The sequence below is a fragment of the Capricornis sumatraensis genome, chromosome 8 (assembly GCF_032405125.1).
Source record: "Capricornis sumatraensis isolate serow.1 chromosome 8, serow.2, whole genome shotgun sequence".
NCBI lineage: Eukaryota > Metazoa > Chordata > Mammalia > Artiodactyla > Bovidae > Capricornis > Capricornis sumatraensis.
Genome location: NC_091076.1, coordinates 57,654,294 through 57,672,648, shown reverse-complemented (window position 1 = coordinate 57,672,648; position 18,355 = coordinate 57,654,294). Strand labels below are relative to the sequence as shown.

At 42.3% G+C, this 18,355-nt stretch overlaps 1 protein-coding gene across 2 annotated transcripts in view; it reads right to left on the bottom strand.

The window, feature by feature from the left end:
• The window catches only part of ANKFN1 (ankyrin repeat and fibronectin type III domain containing 1), a 193,848-nt gene that overhangs the window by 21,410 nt on the left and 154,083 nt on the right, over positions 1-18,355 (bottom strand). For both annotated transcript variants that reach the window (XM_068978753.1, XM_068978752.1), the window contains 4 exons: positions 14,254-14,420; positions 11,299-11,449; positions 9,605-9,773; positions 753-919 (listed from right to left, as the gene is read on the bottom strand). In XM_068978753.1, the coding sequence (XP_068834854.1) occupies positions 753-919; positions 9,605-9,773; positions 11,299-11,449; positions 14,254-14,420 (654 nt within the window). The remainder of the gene's footprint in view (positions 1-752; positions 920-9,604; positions 9,774-11,298; positions 11,450-14,253; positions 14,421-18,355) is intronic.

Genomic DNA, 18,355 nt, shown 5'->3' with positions numbered 1-18,355 from the left:
GGAGAAGAAGATTCCATGGCAACCCACTCCAGTACTCTTGCGTGGAGAATCCCATGGAGAGAGGAGCTTGGCAGGCTATAGTCCATAGGGTCGCACAGAGTTGGACACTGCTGAGGCGACTTAGTATGCATGCACGCACAGGCATAAAGATCGTAAGACTTGTCCAAGGGATTTAGGGGCAGTTTCAGACCAGATCCAAATTCTCTTGATGACTACTCAGTCCCACTGGCTCGAGACCCTGAGACGTCACCATAGGGCTCACACATTGTTAAGCCTGTATAGCTACGCATTAAAATGTCAGTTCTGCCAGAAAGAAGTCCAAAGAATGAGAACTCTCATGTCCTGAATTTGGGTTTACACAAGCCGATGGATCATTCTGTTCTTTTTCTCTCGGATATTGAATGAATTAATACAGTTTTTCTTTCTGTTGGAATTATCACTGGGCTACTGGGTACTAATGTTCTGATCTCCACTTTTTCTGGCAGTTGTTTTTCTGTTCAACGTAGGAGACTACAGCGACCCACGACAGGGCCTGATAGAGGTCTTATTAACACTGATTTATCTGTAGCTTTTTCTTAAGCCTTTGTTTAAAAACTCGTATTTCCCTGAGTTCCGCATTTAAACCAAATTAACAGTCTGTTTGCACATAGTGGTCTTTTGCCCAGACTGCTGTTCTTTCTCATGCTTGGGTCTCATCCTCACCACCGTGTCCCTTCCTTCTTCCTCTTACCTCAGATAAAACAAACTGTTACCTGAATGAGATCTAAGACTTGCTGGTGTCTTTGTTTGGCAGCTGCAACTTCGCTGTCTGAGATTGCTTCCCTCAGGGACTGTTGGGTATTCAGAGAATCCAGCTCCACAACAGCAGAAAGGCGGCAATACAGACTAATAAATTTCTCCCTGTAGCTGCAAAAATGAACTGGAAAATGGACAAGCAAAATAAAACATGTTAAGATCTGGTATCAAAATAGAGAAATTCATACCTCAGAGAAAACAAGTTGAATGAAAACATGATTTATTAATCCTATCATTGGAAAATATTAGGCCATAAATAAATTATAAATGTGCTCTTAAGGGGCCAGTTGTCTGGCTTTAGTCAGACAGTATTCCCTTTTAAGGTTTACCAAGTCCTGGTAGGGTATGGGGAAGTGGAGTTGGCTAAAGCTGCAGCTTATGTTCAGCCCCTAAAGTTGGGCTACTGCTGGGAAAATAAGTTTGCTTACCAATTTAAAGAGGAAAAAAAGAGGCAAGTATCCATTTGAAACCCAGTTTTGATTGCCATGTCTGATTTCTAGTGTGTATCTTGCGTGTTCCTTTCCAAGGCCAGAAGTCCCAGAAGATAAAAGACATGTTTTTCTCAGGGTGTGTTTTGTGTTTTGTCTGGCTGGGAAACTTCCTAAGGACCTAGTATGATGAGTTTTGATTCTTCTGCTGCCTGTCCACTCCTCAACTCCTCTGGAAAGATGATGGAGCTAGTGTGCTGCAGACCAGTTTTGTTTTCCCCTTCTTCTCTTAAAAGATAATGGGCTAGAGGCCAGTGGAGACAGCCTAACCTTCATCTCTGCCGTGGAGGAGGGAGAGAGGGGCGTGGGTCTCAGCCTGATGCAGGCAGCCTGAGGTGGTCAGGTTTTTCATACTTCTCTGATCGGCTCTGCTCACATGCTATAACTTCAGAGTCCAGTAAGATGAGGCAAGCATTCTGATTCAGACTTGCATAGTACGAGACTCTTCCTGGCCATTGCTGAGTTTGGAGAGTCACTTCCCAGGAACCTCACTCACTCTGTGTACCTCTGACCTGTATCAGTGTGCTCCATGCTTCGGAAATGGGGCTGTGATAACTCACCAGGTCTGTGGAAGCATTTTTATTCTGGCTTCTTTGGTGAGGAATTCTAGGAAGAACATCTAATTACTGCCCTCAGGCCTCTTTGCTATTGATTCCGGAGACCTAGACCTGGCCATTTTGGGAAGCTAAAACCACACTACCTCAAAACGGGGCATCTGGTCATCTCCACACCTCACTGAGGAAGCCCTACCTCTCTGCACATTGAGAGACTTTGTGTACCCTACAATTCCCATCTTACCACTGGCTGCTTCCTTGCTTGATTTCCCCTCAGGATGAGACTCACGTGAGGCTAAGGGTGACCTGCTCTGTTTAGATCTCCTTGTATTGAAGGGGTAGAGAAGAATGGAGTGGCGCCTCCAGTGGTCCGTCCTTAATCCAGCTGGGCACTGTTTCAAGGAGTGGTTTCTGATTTTGGGGAGTTTTGGTTCTGGGTTTTTTTTTTTTTTCTTTCTCTCGTGTATTAGATCCCTCCCTCTACTTCCTCTGCTCTAACTCTTCCTTGTCTGACACACAGCAGAACCGATCTCAGTAAACGCAAATTATTGAGCTCTTCCCAAATGATCTACATTTCATGCTTTCCCTTGATTATACACCTCCGTAGAGCACCTTCTTGACTCAGGATACAATCCAAACATCACAGTAAAGCAAGCTCCTTGAGATCTAGGATTTTAATCTATCTTCAGTCATGCTTTCCACCCTCTGCCTGCATCGACTCAAGCTGGTCATTTTGTACTTCCATGTTTGTGAACATGCCGTTTCCTCCTCCTCCAGGACCTTCTCTACCAATACCTTCATGTCAGCTTCTTCTCATACTTGAATATTCAGGCTAAATATCTTCTCCTCAGTGAAATCTTAACTGGTACCTCTTTCACTCCAGGCAGAATTAGCTTCTGTCTTTTGTGGCCCTAGACCACTTGTTTTTAAATACACCAGGACATTTATCCTGCTTTATTGTAATAATGTGTTTACTGGACTGATTTCTTTGAGGGCAAAAACCATATCTCCTGTTAATTTTTATTTCCTCAAAACCTGGAGCACTGGAACTTCTCAAGTCAAGTCAAGTGTTAGTTGCTCAGTTGTGTCCGATTCTTTGTCATCCCATGGGCTGTGTAGCTTGCCAGGCTCCTCTGTCCATGGGACTTTCCAGGCAAGAATACTGGAGTGGGTTGCCATTCCCTTCTCCAGGGGATCTTTCTGACCCAGGGATCAAACCCGGGTCTCCCGCACTGCAGGCAGATTCTATGATGTGAGCCACCAGCGGGGCTAACTTCTCAGTTATGGTTTATTGCCTGAATGAACAACAGAATGTATCTGAAGACAGCAGACCTTTATTCCAAAGTCTCCTTTTCCCCTCTATTCTCTTTCCTCAAGGTGCGTTTGATTTTCCTCTTTCAAAAGGTATATTTCAAGTCTGATATTTACTGGCAGCTCTACAGGAAAGAATCACAGTTACTTTTCAGCTTACTCTTGACCCTTGTAGCTCCCTGAATGTGTCTTCATGCCTTTCAAGGAGGAATTATATCCTGTTTGCACTTGACAGATGTCCTCTCTTGGCTGAAGAGTGAAGTGTCTCACAGTCTGCCTTTCCAAACCAAGTTGCAAAAAAAAAAAAAAAAAAAAACAAACCATCTTTTTTCCCTTCTTTCTAAAATATGACTGGAAGATAGAGGCACTGAAGAATTTCTTTAGAGGAAATGCTATCAGTCCCATCTGAATTCTAGAACGCCAGGGTGTCCACAACTCCCTCTTGCTGAGTTTCTTTGTGGTCAGAGCCTTGGATCAGTGGGTGGTCTCCCAGCACCCACACGGCCACGCCACCCGCCACAGTGAGCGCCGAGGACCTTCCAACGACAAGGACAGTGCTTCACTTTCCCACTCTAGTGGTTTTCATCCGGAGCCTTTAATGTCACTTTAACAAATGTGACTTTAACATAGTCTTTTGTGGTTTAGCAATGATACATTTGGTAGCCATCACTGAGAAGGGGAGGATAGACTGGAAGCTTCTAATTTTTTTTCCTAATGTGAATCACATGCATTTTGCAGGCAAAATGGTATAAGGATTCAAAAATGCATTATCCCAGACCGCATGATTTGTTAGTAATTTACAAACGAAGACTAATTTTCTGTGGTGTTTTCTCTGTCTTTTTTCTTTGTAAGATAGTGACAGACTAAAATGCTGTCAGCACCGACACCGGAAGTCAGATTGGGGGTACTGTAGCGCAGAAAGTACTTAGGCTTAGGTATAAGACAGAACTGGATTTGAATTATACTTACTACCTTCATAATAGGCATATAACCCCAGGGAGCCTCAGGTTTTTTTTTTTTTTTTATAGGTAAGACGAGGATAATAATGTCTACCTAAGATAAAACAACATAATAATAAAGTGCCTGGGCAGCATGTGGCACATATCAGATGCAAAATGAATTTTTGTTCACATCCCTTCCCCATCCCCCTGGGAAGAATGGGGCATTTAGTAGTTTGAATATTAGAACAGGACTGAGGTTAGAATATTCTTCCTAAAGATCGCTTACTCAATAGAGTCCCATCCGTCTGGGCCATGTAGCCTAGTCTGGAAGCTAAGGAACCAATAAGATTAACTCTTAGGCTCAGTTTAGTTCTATGGTTCTCTGCCAAGGTATCAGAAAGAACCTGGGTATAAGATGCCTCTCTAAAGATTCCTGGTAGTGAACGAGTTGACAGTTGGAATTCAGGAATGGTATCCTAAATCATGAAAAATGGGCATTAGGAATGAAGGTTGGGACTGTGCCATTTCTTATGAGCTTGTGGCCTGGATTCCATTAGGCTCAATGCCTGGATATCCCACAGGCCCCTCAAACAAAACTCATCATTTGTCAGACCGAACTAACTCATCATCTCTCCCCTCCCCCACACCTGTTCCTCCCCTCTTATTTCCTGCTTTGGTAGATGGCAGCGTTATCCATTTCAGCACCCTCTTCAGACTCCGTGGCTCCTGCATCTTTCTCTTCAGCCACATGAAATCAATCACAAAGTCCTATTGACTTTAACTTCTAAATTCCTCTTGCCCCTGCCTTCTCTTCTGTCCCCCTGCTGTGGCAGTCTCCGTCTGAGTTCTTATCAGTGCCCACCTGGGCCGGTCTCTTGACTGTCTCATTGCCTCTAGGCCAAGCCTTTTTCTTGTTGTCCTGCAATCCAGAGTTGTTAAAACCCGGTAATAACCATATTATTCTTTTCCTTAAAAACCTTTAATGACTCCTTATTGCTTATAGAATAAAGTCTAACTGCTTTGGGGTGGCTTAGCCCTTCGTGATTTTTCCTTTTTTTTCAATTTTAGTTTTGTCTCCCATCACACTTGCTCAGATGCTTTAAGCATCTGTCGCAGTGAGCTACTCAGAGTGTACTAAAGTGAAATGCGTTTTTCCTAGGTCTCCAAACCTTTGTGCATGCTATTCCTTCCGCTTACAATGATTTTCCTTTCCTGGTCTACCTTTTTTTTTTTTCCCCTGAATATTTACTTATACTTCAAAGTCTATCTTAAATCTTATCTCTGTAAGAAAGGATTAGGTGTTTTTTCTCTGAAATTCAGCAACTGACCTCTCACAGAAGAATTTTCATTGGATTGGGACTGTTGGTATAGATAATATCCCCCACTGGGTTCTAGGCTTCCAGTGGGCAGACTGTGTCCTATTAATGTCTATGTGTCCAGCCCTAGCATAGTACTTGGCATACAGTGGTACTATATGCCAGGTGGAAACTCAGTAAATGTTTGTTGAATGAAGCATGTAGCCGAACACTGAAGTATAAAATGCATACCAGGCTTCAAACTGGTTTTAAAAAATTTCCCAGTTTCTTAATCTTGCTCATCGAGTCAGTCAAAGTCATAGAGTCAATGAAATCGATAAAAGTCAGCTTTCCTCTTCATAGGCCTACAGTCAGTTGTGACTGCCCATGGGGTCAGGGCAGGGTCACCTCCTCAGTATAGGCAAATCCCCAAGATGCCACACCTCAGGACAGTTTCTAAGGGCTTTTCCTTTTATTCCTGGGGCAGCCCAGGCACATGCTTTATAACTGCAGAGGAGTGCTATCATCTTCCTCTCCAAAGGGTTGGGGATATCAGCCCTCAAGCTGGGGGGGGGGGGGCAGTGGGTCTACGATTGTACCACTTTGCCCCAGCTCGACCCTGCTCATAGAGTCTCACAGCATCTTCCTGTATGACAGTCTCTCTCCCCCACCAGTAATCCTAGGAAGGAACACCCTATGGGACTACTGTATTCTGCAGAGCTTGTATTAAAAGTGACTTATATTAAAGCTTATATTAAAAAGTCATTCTACTCAAAAATCTCCATTCGATTTCCAACACACTAAAAATAAAATCCAAAGTCCTTATTATGACCTATGAAGCCATGAATGATCTTCTGATGCTGACCTGATATCATTTCCTATCTTTGTTGCTCTTGCTTACCTACATTCCATCTATACTGATGTCTCAGCCAAGCACACTTTTACTGTTAAGGTCTTTGCACTTGCTGTTTTCATTCCATGGAAATCTCTCATCTCTGCTCAGATTATCTTCTTCAGAGAGGCCTTTCCTTGTCATCTTATACAAAAGTGCAGTGCCTGTCCCTTCAGTCTAGCCTTTTATCCTGATTTATTTTTGTTTCCAGCTCTCACTACTGCCTGACATTTCCAATAGTAATGTTTGTTGATTGGTTTACTATTTGTCTCCCCCACTGGAACATTATTAGCTCCATGAGGAGTTTGTTCATTGATTTTTCAATACCTGGAATAATGCCTGGCACATAATAGTTGTTTTAGTTGCTCAGTTTTAGTCGCTAAGTTGTGTCTGACTCTTTTGTGACCCCATGGACTATAGCCTGCTAGTCTCCTCTGTCCATGGGATTTCCCCAGGCAAGAATACTGGAGTGGGTTGCCATTTCCTTCTCCAGGGGATCTTCCTGACCCAGGGATTGAACCCGCGTCTCCTGCACTGGCCGCAGGATTCTTTACCACTTAGCCACTTGGGAGGAGGGGCACATAGTAGGTTACTTAATAAATATTTATAGGTGAATTAATGAAGAAATGAGTGAAGAGAGGAAATTGTAGAATGGAGAGTAACAGTGGTAGGATAAAGTGTGGTTGCCCAAGAAGAGTGTGGGAGCCTCCCAGCAAGAAAGATAGGATACTTGCAGGGCTTGGTTCTCCAGGATCTTGGGAGTCGTGTACTGTTATGATTGATACTAAACCATTGGTTGTTCCCACCCAGGCCCCTGAAACATCGAGAAACGAGCCTCATGTATTTTTGCCTGTAATCATGGAACAGTATGGCCCGTTTACGTAGAATGGGCTCTCAGTTCGCTCTCCAATAAAGGATTTTCTTTAGTTCTTTTCTCTGTCATTTATCTATCCATGGGAAATCACTCACTTCCATGGCTTCATCTGTTACCAGTAGAGTCTGGCCAAATTCCTGTGTTTAGTAACCAACTTTGTCTCCTGCATTTCCACTGCCAGTTGTATACGTCTGCTTGGATGTTGAATTAACACCTGCACACTCAAGACGTGTGCATGCTCAGTCACGTCTGACTCTTTGGGACCCCAGGAACTATAGCCCGCCTGGCTCCTCTGCCCACTGAACTTTCCAGGCAAGAATACTGAAGCACATTTGCATTTCCTACTCCAGGGGAAATCTTCCTGACCCAGAGATCAAAACTCCATCTCCTGCATTGGCAGGTGGATTCTTTACCACTGAGCTCAAGATACTCAGAGCTAAGAGCATCATATTCTTCCCCAAAGCATTTTCTTTCCTGATTTCATTAGGTCTGGTAATGGTAGCAATATCCTTACAGTCTTTGAAACTGAAAACCACGGGGGTACTAAGATGTCTCTGAGCTCTGACTGTCCTCATTCAAACAGCTGTCCAGTCTTGTCGGTTGCTTCCCGTGCTTCTCACATCTACACTTGTTTCCTTTGAGTTTGTTTCTACTGCGACATCACAATATTATTACAGCCTCTGCATTATCTCCCCAATCCTGCTTTCAGTTCATCTTAAATATATTCCTCAGCCTGATTCGTAAAATACTGCCCAATACGGCTACAGCTTGTCCTCACAGGCTTATGGCTACTGTTGCCTCCGGTCCTTTCCCAGATCGAGCTAAACTGGACCACGTGCTCTTTTTCCGATTCTTTCTGAGTTCTTCTATTATGTCTTTGCTCATTCTTCTCCCTTTGACAAGAGAGATTTCATTATCCTTGTTCTTAGCATCCAGTCCATTCTTTAACACCTACAACAAATACCCTCTCTCCAAGGTGGCTTTCTGATACCTTCTTTAAGAAAACATGCTTTCCTTTCTTTTTTTCAATATCACTTAATACTTAAGATTTAAGCACATTATATGTATTTTAAAATTTAATTTGTATCTTTGTTTTACTCCTACCACTCTACTAAAAAGCCCCTTGAGGGCAGAGTCATTGTCTTAACTCATCTCTTAATCTCCACAGTAGACACCTGATGTGTATGTGTGGACCTGAATTGAAAGTCTTTGACTCAAACCATGTTTTGTAATAGCAGTGCAGTTATATCATAGACTAAAAATGTCCACTGTATGGGGAACTCATTAAATGGCCACAGTCACATTCAGGCATCTTGGGAGTGTTATGGCCAATATTGTCAGTCATGTGGCACAGAAAAGCTACAAGAAAGCTAAAGGATTACCAGTGCCACACAGTAGAGGACCCAGTACCCTCAAGTCTCCGTCTGCAAGTCTGATTCAGGCTTCTCTTAATAACTCTCCCTCCTCTGGAAAATAGCAATTGCTGTTCATCAGCTTTTGAGCATGTAAACTCCTTGGAGCAAGGGAAACTGGGAGATGCCATCCATTTATCCTCAAGAGATAAATTCAAATTCAGATGCCCAGGTCTCAAAATGAAACATCAGTCAGCTGCCTTGTCTCTTTCTAAATCTGGTAGCTGGGGAGCAATCCAAAGAGAGACTGCCTTCTATTCCACCCACCCATTCCCTCCCACGCCCACAGATCCTACAGTCCATTTGAACTGACGGAACTCTTGTTAATTGCCTCTTATTGGCCTGTTACAAGATGAAGCATAGGGAGGAGACAAAGCCTCCCTATTCACATTTTCAGTGGGCAGCAGGGGTCTCTGTAAAAATAGAGAACCCGGGGCCCAGGCTACCCATTTTTGAAAGTCAGGATGAGATCTTCTACCATTGAGAATCCCACATTATAATCACAATATTGCATCCTGGGAGACCCTGTCAATTTCTCAAATGGTCTGTTAGAAATTTAGAGTCTATTTAATAAGTTAGCACTACTTAAAGTTACAGACCTTTTTCTGCTTTAAATTGATACGCACTTTACATGTTAATTTCAGTTTTTTTCCCAGTTGGAGTAAAAAGGGGGCAGGAAGACGGGGAGAGAGGAAAAACAGAAAGAGAAGGGGCAGTGCTTTTCATGAAAACATCAGTTCTTATATTTATGCTTTAGGAAAGCAAGGGGGAGGCAAGAACTGCAGCCTGATAACTGAACTTTCTGTTTAGAAGTCCCACCTCTCCATTGGGCCTTAGCTAAGTTTCAGTAATTATTGCTCAGGCACATAGTCTTGGAGCTTTGCTTTCTCTCAGACTTGTACACAGTTCTAGGAAGGGTTGTTGCCAAAGCCATCATGTGATTTATTGACCCTCCACTGGGACAAGGGGGAACAGATATAACTTTGTGATTTTATTATAAGGAGGCTGGGTTAATATTTCTAGGTGAAACAAGCTACTATACCAAGTTCAAACATCTGAAGAGGGAGGTTAAGAAACCCTGAGTGTGGGGTGTAAGGATTATTCTGTCCTGGGGCTGTACAGACGTCGTCTGAGGCAGGGAGCAGGAGAAGAAAGGACACATTGTGACCCATTTCCAACACCTCCTGTGTGTAGAGGCGGAAGTTCCTTGCCTGCAGAGGGACACGCGCGGAGGAAAAATAGGAGAGTTACAACATGGCACTTACATAAACAACACCAAACTGGCATAAAACATCTAACAAAATTACATGACTTTAAGCTTGGAATTTTTATACAACATAAATATTAGGGTTCAGTCCATTTAATAATGCTATATAAAATCAAGATTTAAGGCAGTAATGTTCCACATAAACTCTGAAAACAACATTTATGCTTCTTATAAAAGCAGAAAATGATTGCGTTCTGTGGGCTTTTCAAAATGATGAATATAATTACATGAAGCAACAAAAATGGATTGAATTAAAAATCCACTAGTTTCAATTTAAGTTGGTTAAGGGGGGAAAATGTAGTTTCTGGCCAAGGACTGAGAAAATTTTACAAGTACCAAAAAAAAAAAAAATGTTGTATGTACTCTTAGGCAGTTGGGCAGCCTGCTCCCAATGTATGCATAGCCCAAGAGTCACCAATGAAATATGAGCTGCTTCAGACCTGCTAAGCCCAAGAAACCCTTTAATGGTATCTACTGTCAGAAGTTGAGCTGGCATTTTTTTTCCTCCTCCTGAGTATATGGCCACCCCTGGAATAATCCAGTTAACTCGCCTAGTGTCTTTATAGCATCTCATGCAATTTATTCTTTTTCAACGTTAGCTGTTTTGGACTAGCTTTGCAACATTGACTTATAATCAGAGTAGTACCCTAATGGAAGAACACTCTCGGCGTCTTTAATCTATCCTCTTGTCTCCTTGGGTCAGAGGCCAATTCAGGTTGTCTGTTGTTTAAAGAGAGCCAGTCACTCCTGTTACAGTGTCCCTGTTTGCAGGCTAACCTTGGCTTCTTTCACTCGTGTGTATAGAAATAGTATGTGTGTGTATTGAGTGGAGAGAGATGGAAAATGCAGATCAAAAAGAAGAGAATCTAATGCTATATGATATCAGCTCACTAGGCAAAACCTAGTAAACCTTTACTCTTGTCTTCTAAGCCAACAGTTTCTTTTTTAAAAGTTGCTTATTAGTGGAGGTGAGATCTGCACGTTTGGGCTTAGACAAGACAATAATTTTGACAGCAAATTTTCTGTTTGTGGAAAGATAGCATGCAACAACCTTGGCCACTGCTCTAGGTTTATATTACCAGTCATCAGCTGTTCTTAAGGAAATCATTTGCAAATCTAACTCTACACTTATTTATTTACTTCCCTTGCTTCACGCTCTCCTGAAGCTAAGAGCTGATGTCTTTCAGGGTGGGTTAGCCAATTTCTCCTTGTTTGACCGGACCACAGTAAAGTGGGGTCTGGGAACTTTGGGAGACGTCAACATGGAAGAGCTAGCGTAAAGGTGCGAAAGTGTACTCAGTGTCCGTGTGTAGGCATCAGACTGAAAATGTGCATGTATGTGCAAAGCGGCATGTAAGTCAATGAACAAAATGTATATACGTGTAATTTTTCACCTCCTGAGTTTTACACCATAACGCAGTTTCCATGAGTCATAAAAAGAAGATAAAAATAATGGTAAAGACTAGTACCTGATGTAGAGGTATATTGATCTGCTTAAGGAGAGCTTTCACTGCCATCTGGAGCTCGTAGAAGAACAATTGCATGGGGCAGTCAGGAGTATGATCCACACTTTCCATAGATTCAGAGCCAGAAAGCTTTTGGACCCATTCCCACTCCTCTCTGTATGTTGAGTCAAGTTAAAATTAGAAATACAACAAAAGTTCAGAACACAGCTCAGAACATTTTTAGTGTAGATGTCCAGAACCTGAATAACCAATTTTTGGTGGTTAAAACTTGATGCAGTTCATGAAATTTGAACTTTTTGCCACCCAAATAGAGCTTAAAATGAGCTCTTCTCAAGTTTATTTCACCTATCAAACCACATATACCTCAGAACAGCAGGTCTGATTTGTAATGAATCAGTTTTTGAGATTGGAGCATTGAAATACTTTGAAATGAGTTTTCTTTCCCTGAAGATCCCCTGTAAGTTCTAAGACCCTACATTTTACCACAGGGGCATCTGCTGGTTAATTCAGCAGTTGGGTAACCGCAGGACTCTGGTCCAACTCAGGCAAGGAACCACACGGCACATTTCAACCCTGGCCTGTTGTAATCGTGGGCACTATTTTGGTTTCTTTCCCTTTCCAAAAGCTTGAGGAGAATCACAAACAGGAACACCAGACAATTCCAATAAAAGGAACCAGGGGACACACATCACTGATTCTGTCCTCTTTTCAAACCAGTCATCTGCGTCTTTATTCTGCATGCTCTGCCGTCCTTCCTAGTGAACTTTTCCAAACGTTCTGCAGAAAGGAAGGGGAAAGAAGGAAGGCGGGAGGAAAGCACATCTGATTTGTCCCCCAAAGGCTGCTCTTCAAAAGGATCTTGAAAAGATCAAGGGAAACACCTCTTGGGCAGCACTGTTTCTGTAAGGTGTTTTAGCACAAGTCTCTAAACAGATTCACTGGGCCCATTTGCTCCTGATGGCAAGGAGAAGCAATGTGCTCTCGGGAGCAGGCTAGGGAGGAAAGGAAAGCCCTGTTGTTCTGGGATGGAAAGAGAGGAGGTGCTAACGTGTTTCCCACCCTTGTGAAAATCCTCTGAGGGCTCTCCCTGATGGGTTACAGTCACCGGGCTCCAAGCTATGAGCCAGAAAATGAAATTGATTGTGGCAGAAGCTTTGCATCGGAATATACTCTCTTTTAACCAGCTCCCCTCTTAGAAAAGTTTCTGTTTTCATGATATCAGTTTCATTTCAATTCCCATACTGGAAAAGACTATGGAAAAATATACCCTTTGTCTCAATAAGAGGGGAAAAAAGGGAAAATTAAATCCTGCTTCAATCTGGGCATACTGTTGGCTTCACAAATAACTGAAATCTTTGAGAACCTGCTTGGAAACTCTATCTTTTCTCCCATCACTGATAGAGAACTAAATGAGGGGTGCTGACTAGCATAAGTATGCACAAAATTGAAAGGACCACATTGCTGAAATAGTATCTGTAATCAAATTAGAAAATAAATTACCAGGAGGAATACCATTAGACATCTACCACTAACTAATCAGTTTAGCCTTTAAAGATGAGGGAGATGAAACTGGTACAATGAAGACTACTGGAATCTTTTGTAGAAATGAAACTTGGATCCTTGGCAAATGGAGATTCGTTGGTACAACCACTAAAAGATAGAATCGAAACCTTTAAGACACAAATCTAGAAAACGGATGAAAGTAACCGCTGCAGAATCCACCCACAGATGAGCCTCTTGGGAAGGCCGGAGATTACTACTGCTGATTGTAGCAGTGGCCACCAGATGGCAGGCTTCAAGTCTAGGTGTGTGTGATAAGGGAAGGAAGAGAATATGGCAGCTGGTGAGTGCTCTAAAGACCTCATGCGTCATCCTCATCGCCATCACTGTCACCAAGGCATATTTAGTAATATATTGTGAGACACTACAGTTAATAAGGCCTTTGCACTTTAGGGACCAGATTTTAAATGACCAAATTAGAGTCTCCTTTGGTTGAGCAAATTTGTAGGTGCAACTAGGATGATCTCAACTGTCACCGACGCCTGACAAACTCTTTTCCAAGTTCTTTTTCTTTTCTCATCTAGTCTTTCCATGTTGAGCCCAATTCAGTTCATTTTAGTAGACGTTCAGAGGGCTACTAGAGGGCTAGTTGTAAAGCTGGGTCAGATTACCAAGATTGGGCAACTTTTCCAAAGTTAACAGGGCAGTTCACCATAATGCCAAACCATAGAGCAGTTTCCAGAAACTCAGGCCTAGACTTCTTTTCTTCCCTAGAGAATCATACAGAGCATAGGAAACATACGAAGTCCTTAGTCAGGGGATTAGGAGTGGGAAGAATGAGAGTAGGGAGGGTTCTTTAAGATTATGGGGAAATCAGTCACTCTACTAGAACCCATTCACACAAGTGATTTTTTAAAATATGACTTTTTAGGTTATGGAGAAAAGATTTTGGAAATAGAAGTGTTGAAAGAACAGGGCATCTGTTCACTAACCTGAATGTCGGTGTCTGCAGAGAGGAAAGTGAAAGGATAGCATCCTGTTTAAATGGGTGCGCTGCTTATCCTAATGTTAAAATCGAGGTATGCCTTTAAAGGTAACGAACCTGCCCGCAATGTGGGAGACCTGGCTTTGATCCCTGGGTTGGGAAGATCCCCAGGAGAAGGGTGTGGCAACCCTCTCCAGTCTTCTTGCCAGGAGAATTCCATGGACAGAGGAGCCTGACGGACTATGGTTCATGGAGTCACAAAGAGTCGACACGACTGAGCGACTAACACTTTCACTTTCCTTACCCTAATGTCAAGACCGAGCGATGCCTTTGCCCCCGTGTGCTGGCCCCTGAAGGTGTCTCATCATAAAAACTTCACCCGGAGTCACACTTCAGTTTCCTTCTGGCACGTCAAATCCATCCCTTCAACCATTGTTTCATCACAAGAAAAACCCAAACTTCTCATAGCTTACTTGGAAATGTTATAGTTTTCACGGATCTTCACATGACAGAGAATGTTAGGCAGCTTTTGGGTAACAAGAACTTTGATCTGGTCCACAGAGCTACACAGCTTTAGGTAACCCAGATATAATCCAGGAGAGAGACGCTGATGACTCCTTTTGTGATAGGAGAGAATATCCTGTAGGATGAAAAATAAAACAAAAAATACATTAAAAGATAATCTCTTTTCATTTCTTAGGTACACTGTGTCATGAATTAAAGGAGCTGTAGCTAGGTGATTAGTTAGAAACCTTGGATATCACCATCATGACTGTTAACAATGTATTGCTGGTACAGCCATCTTAACCTTCAGGAGAATTAGCCTCCAAGGCAGGCAGGCAGTCAGCAATATTTTCTGCATGCTTATTTTCCTCAGATTTCTGCTCCACAAGTAGCTGTGTGAGTTGTGATTTGGAATGGGTTGAAGAAGGTACTAAAGAAAAATAGAATTCATAATTTCTATCCTTGGACGTTTATTGTTTAGCTGGGGCATAACTGTAAAAACTGATAAAGCAGTATAGAAAAGCCTCATTATTTCAGGACAATTGGTGTCAGGAAAAGGGTCAAAGTTTTATAGTAAGTAAGAGAAAAAGAGAATTTGACTGATTATCTTGAAAAATGAAACGAGTAATAGCAATATATCTTATTAACACTTGAGTTATAATTGGTCACTACTAAATTATATGATAGCTGGAATGCTCTTCCTAATATTTGACTTTCACAATGTGATGATGAACAGGATAATTTTTGCTAGAGGATTTGAAGGCTTCATATATTTTTTCCCACTGGCATAAAAACTTGATCTTCAAGTCAATCTCTTACATGATCCTTCTTCCTTGTGTGTTCTTCAGTTGTTAACTGGCCTACCTCTGCTAGATTCTCAGTTGTCAGTAGCTATGCGTGTTGTTTGATTAGGTCTCCTTGTCTTCATCAGCTTCACAAAATTTTGTAACTTTTACAAGATTTTAAAGTTTAGCTTGTAATAGATTTGCATTGAATTTGCCTTGCGTTGCAAATTGTCCCATCACACTATTCTATAGGCAGCAGAGACTGAATGAAGTTGGGGCAGCAAGAAGTGCCAACCTACTAAGGTTGTGACTTTTTTCTCTATGTGACTGCAGGGACTCAGATAATAAATATTTGGTGATATAGATGCTCCCTTTCCCCTATATCAGTAGGTAAGACTTTGTATACATTTGAGCAGTGTGATGGTGAAATAAAGCAGGCATGATGACTCAGGAAACTGATTCTAAGAGAAGGATTCCTGTATGCCAGCGTTTAGCCTGTTTTCAAAGCGGGTGAAAAAGAGGGAATCAATGCTACCTCTAGGGAGGCAAGAAAGAAGAGGGAAAACAAGTATTTAGAATGGTATAGAATTCAGTATGGAACAGAAACGTATGAAGGAGTGACGCGTCCTCTGTAGATGAACCATTTGTAACATCTAACATGGGCTTCCCTCCTGCCTGCCATGCAGGAGAAGGTGAAGGTGAAGGTGAAGTCGCTCAGTCGTGTCCGACTCTTTGCGACCCCATGGACAGTAGCCTACCAGGCTCCTCCGTCCAGGGGATTCTCCAGGCAAGAATACTGGAGTGGGTTGCCATTTCCTTCTCCAGGGCATCTTCCCGACCCAGGGATCGAACCCAGGTCTCCCGCATTGGAGGCAGACGGTTTAACCTCTGAGCCACCAGGGAGACCTGGGTTCAATCCCTAGGCTGGGAAGATTCCCTGGAGAAGGGAATGGCTACGTACTCCATTATTCTTGCAGTGAGAATAACATATGTTATTTTGTATTGTCTTCTTTTCACATCCTTATCAAGCATACTGAGATACAGGTACTATAGGAGACACTGGGGTTTCAGGTGAACCTGATATAATCCCGACTTTTAAAGAGCTTACGAAAAACAGGTAAGTAGAGGAATGATTACAATATACTGAAACCCGTCTATAATAGAGGCAATGTAGGCATACAGAGAAAGGAGTATTTAACTTATATTTTTCTTCTTTTATGTTGTTTGGTTGAACTAGATTATGAAATTAATGGCAGGGACTTTTTTTTTTTTAATTTCAGATTCTTTAGTACCCAGTACTATTTCTGTATATAACAGGTATGCCCCATGTGGCAATCAGGCCTTGTCTTTAAAACAGAATGTGTGAGAAAAGCAGAAGAGGGACACACAATTGGAAGGAGGACATAACTAGCATTACAGAAAAGCAAATAAGTAACTTTTATGATACATGGCAAAAGATAGACTTGAAAAATTCAACTCCATGATTAAGAAGAGAGGAACTCATATATCAGGTGATTGATAAGGCTGAATTTTTTCATCTTGTCTCTTCAGAGCAGATCGCAGATAGTTAACTACAGGAAGTTCAGTCAAGGTGACATTTTGAGACATGAACAGGTAATCAAAGAGAAAGAAACAATTAATGAGAGAAGGAAAAATGGAAGTATTCACATCAGCAGAATTTGATGACATGCACCCTAGGGGTACTTGGTGTACAAGCAGATGTGGCCACAGACCCACAGGTCATTATTTCTGAGAAGTGATGGAGAACTGGAAAAGTCCCTAAAGACTGGAAAAGGGCAAATATGTCTATCTTTGAAACAGAAAGGGGAGAAACACAGAATGACCCTGGTAATTAAAGACCACCAACTTATTGATCTTTGGGAAGAATGAGAGTAAGCTATCAAGCAATCGATTTGCAGTCACTAGGAGACCCTGAGACACTACGTAAGAGTCAACATGGTTTTGTGATGGGCAAATCATATGGACAACTCTAATTTCTAATAGCAAAAGAACAGAATCCATAGACCAGGGAGATATCTCCAGTATAATCTGTAAGCTGAACATCAGGGTTGAAGATTTGTGGATGATGGGGATATTATGGCGATAGTAGGACATACTGAGTGATGGCGCAGTGGAGACTGGTCCTGAGAGCCAGTCTGTTCAGCATATTTATTGATGTTCCAGACAAATAAAGAATGTGTGTATCAAATTTGTGGGTCCAAAATTTGGTGTGGTTTTGATTTTCTGGAAAATAGTAATAAAGCTCTGAATGACCCTATGCATTGGAAAAATAAGCCTATCATAATTAGGGTTGAAACTTAATAAGAAAATGTGCTTGTAAAGACCCAAACCCAAGAGTGAAAATATAGGATGGGTATGAGTATAAGAAAAAACATGTGGGGGTCAGAACTGACCACAAATAGAAAGTGAGTTGGGAACATACTGTGGTTACGTAAAAAACAATGTCACTCCGGGATGGAGTAATTCACTCTTTCATTCAATTTTGTAATGACTATTACTGAGCATCTACTATATGTTTTCCTGCCTTTACACAGTCGTTTATCCTTCATTAGTCAGAATGTTTTCGGAGCCTGTGAAATGCATGGGAAGAGAAAGAGCTGTCCTGTTCACATGATCTGAGGTGCATTAGAAAGGTCTCCTGAGTGAGTGAGTGCAACTGGCTCAGTCGTGTCCGACTCTGCGACCCCATGGGCTATACAGTCCATGGAATTCTCCAGGCCAGAATACTGGAGTGGGTAACCTTTCCCTTCTCCAGGGGATCTTCCCGACCCAGGGATCGAAGCCAGGTCTCCCGCCTTGCAGGCGGATTCTCTACCAGCTGAGCCACCAGGGAAGCCAGAAAGGCCTCCTAAGCTAAATCAAATGCCTCTGGGTTTATGTATTGCCTGATTTGACCTCTAATCTGCATTGCCAGTCTCTATTTCCACTATAGTCCTCCTGTGTCTCTTGCCTCCAGCCAAAATGGATTGCTTTTCCCTTCCTCATATATAGCCTAATCTCTCTTCTTTGATTCCTTTTTGGTTCATGAATTCACTCATCCTGCCAACTTTCATTGAGTACCTAGAGGAGGAAATGGCAACCCACTCCAGTATTCTTGCCTGGAAAATCCCATGGACAGAGGAGCCTGGTGGGCTACAGTGCATGGGGTGGCAAAGAGTTGGACATGACTGAGCGCACACTACTACTACTGTGTATCAGGCGTTACGCTAGGATGTTAATGACATCAAGGTCAATAGGACATGATCCTTCCTTTAATGGAACTCAT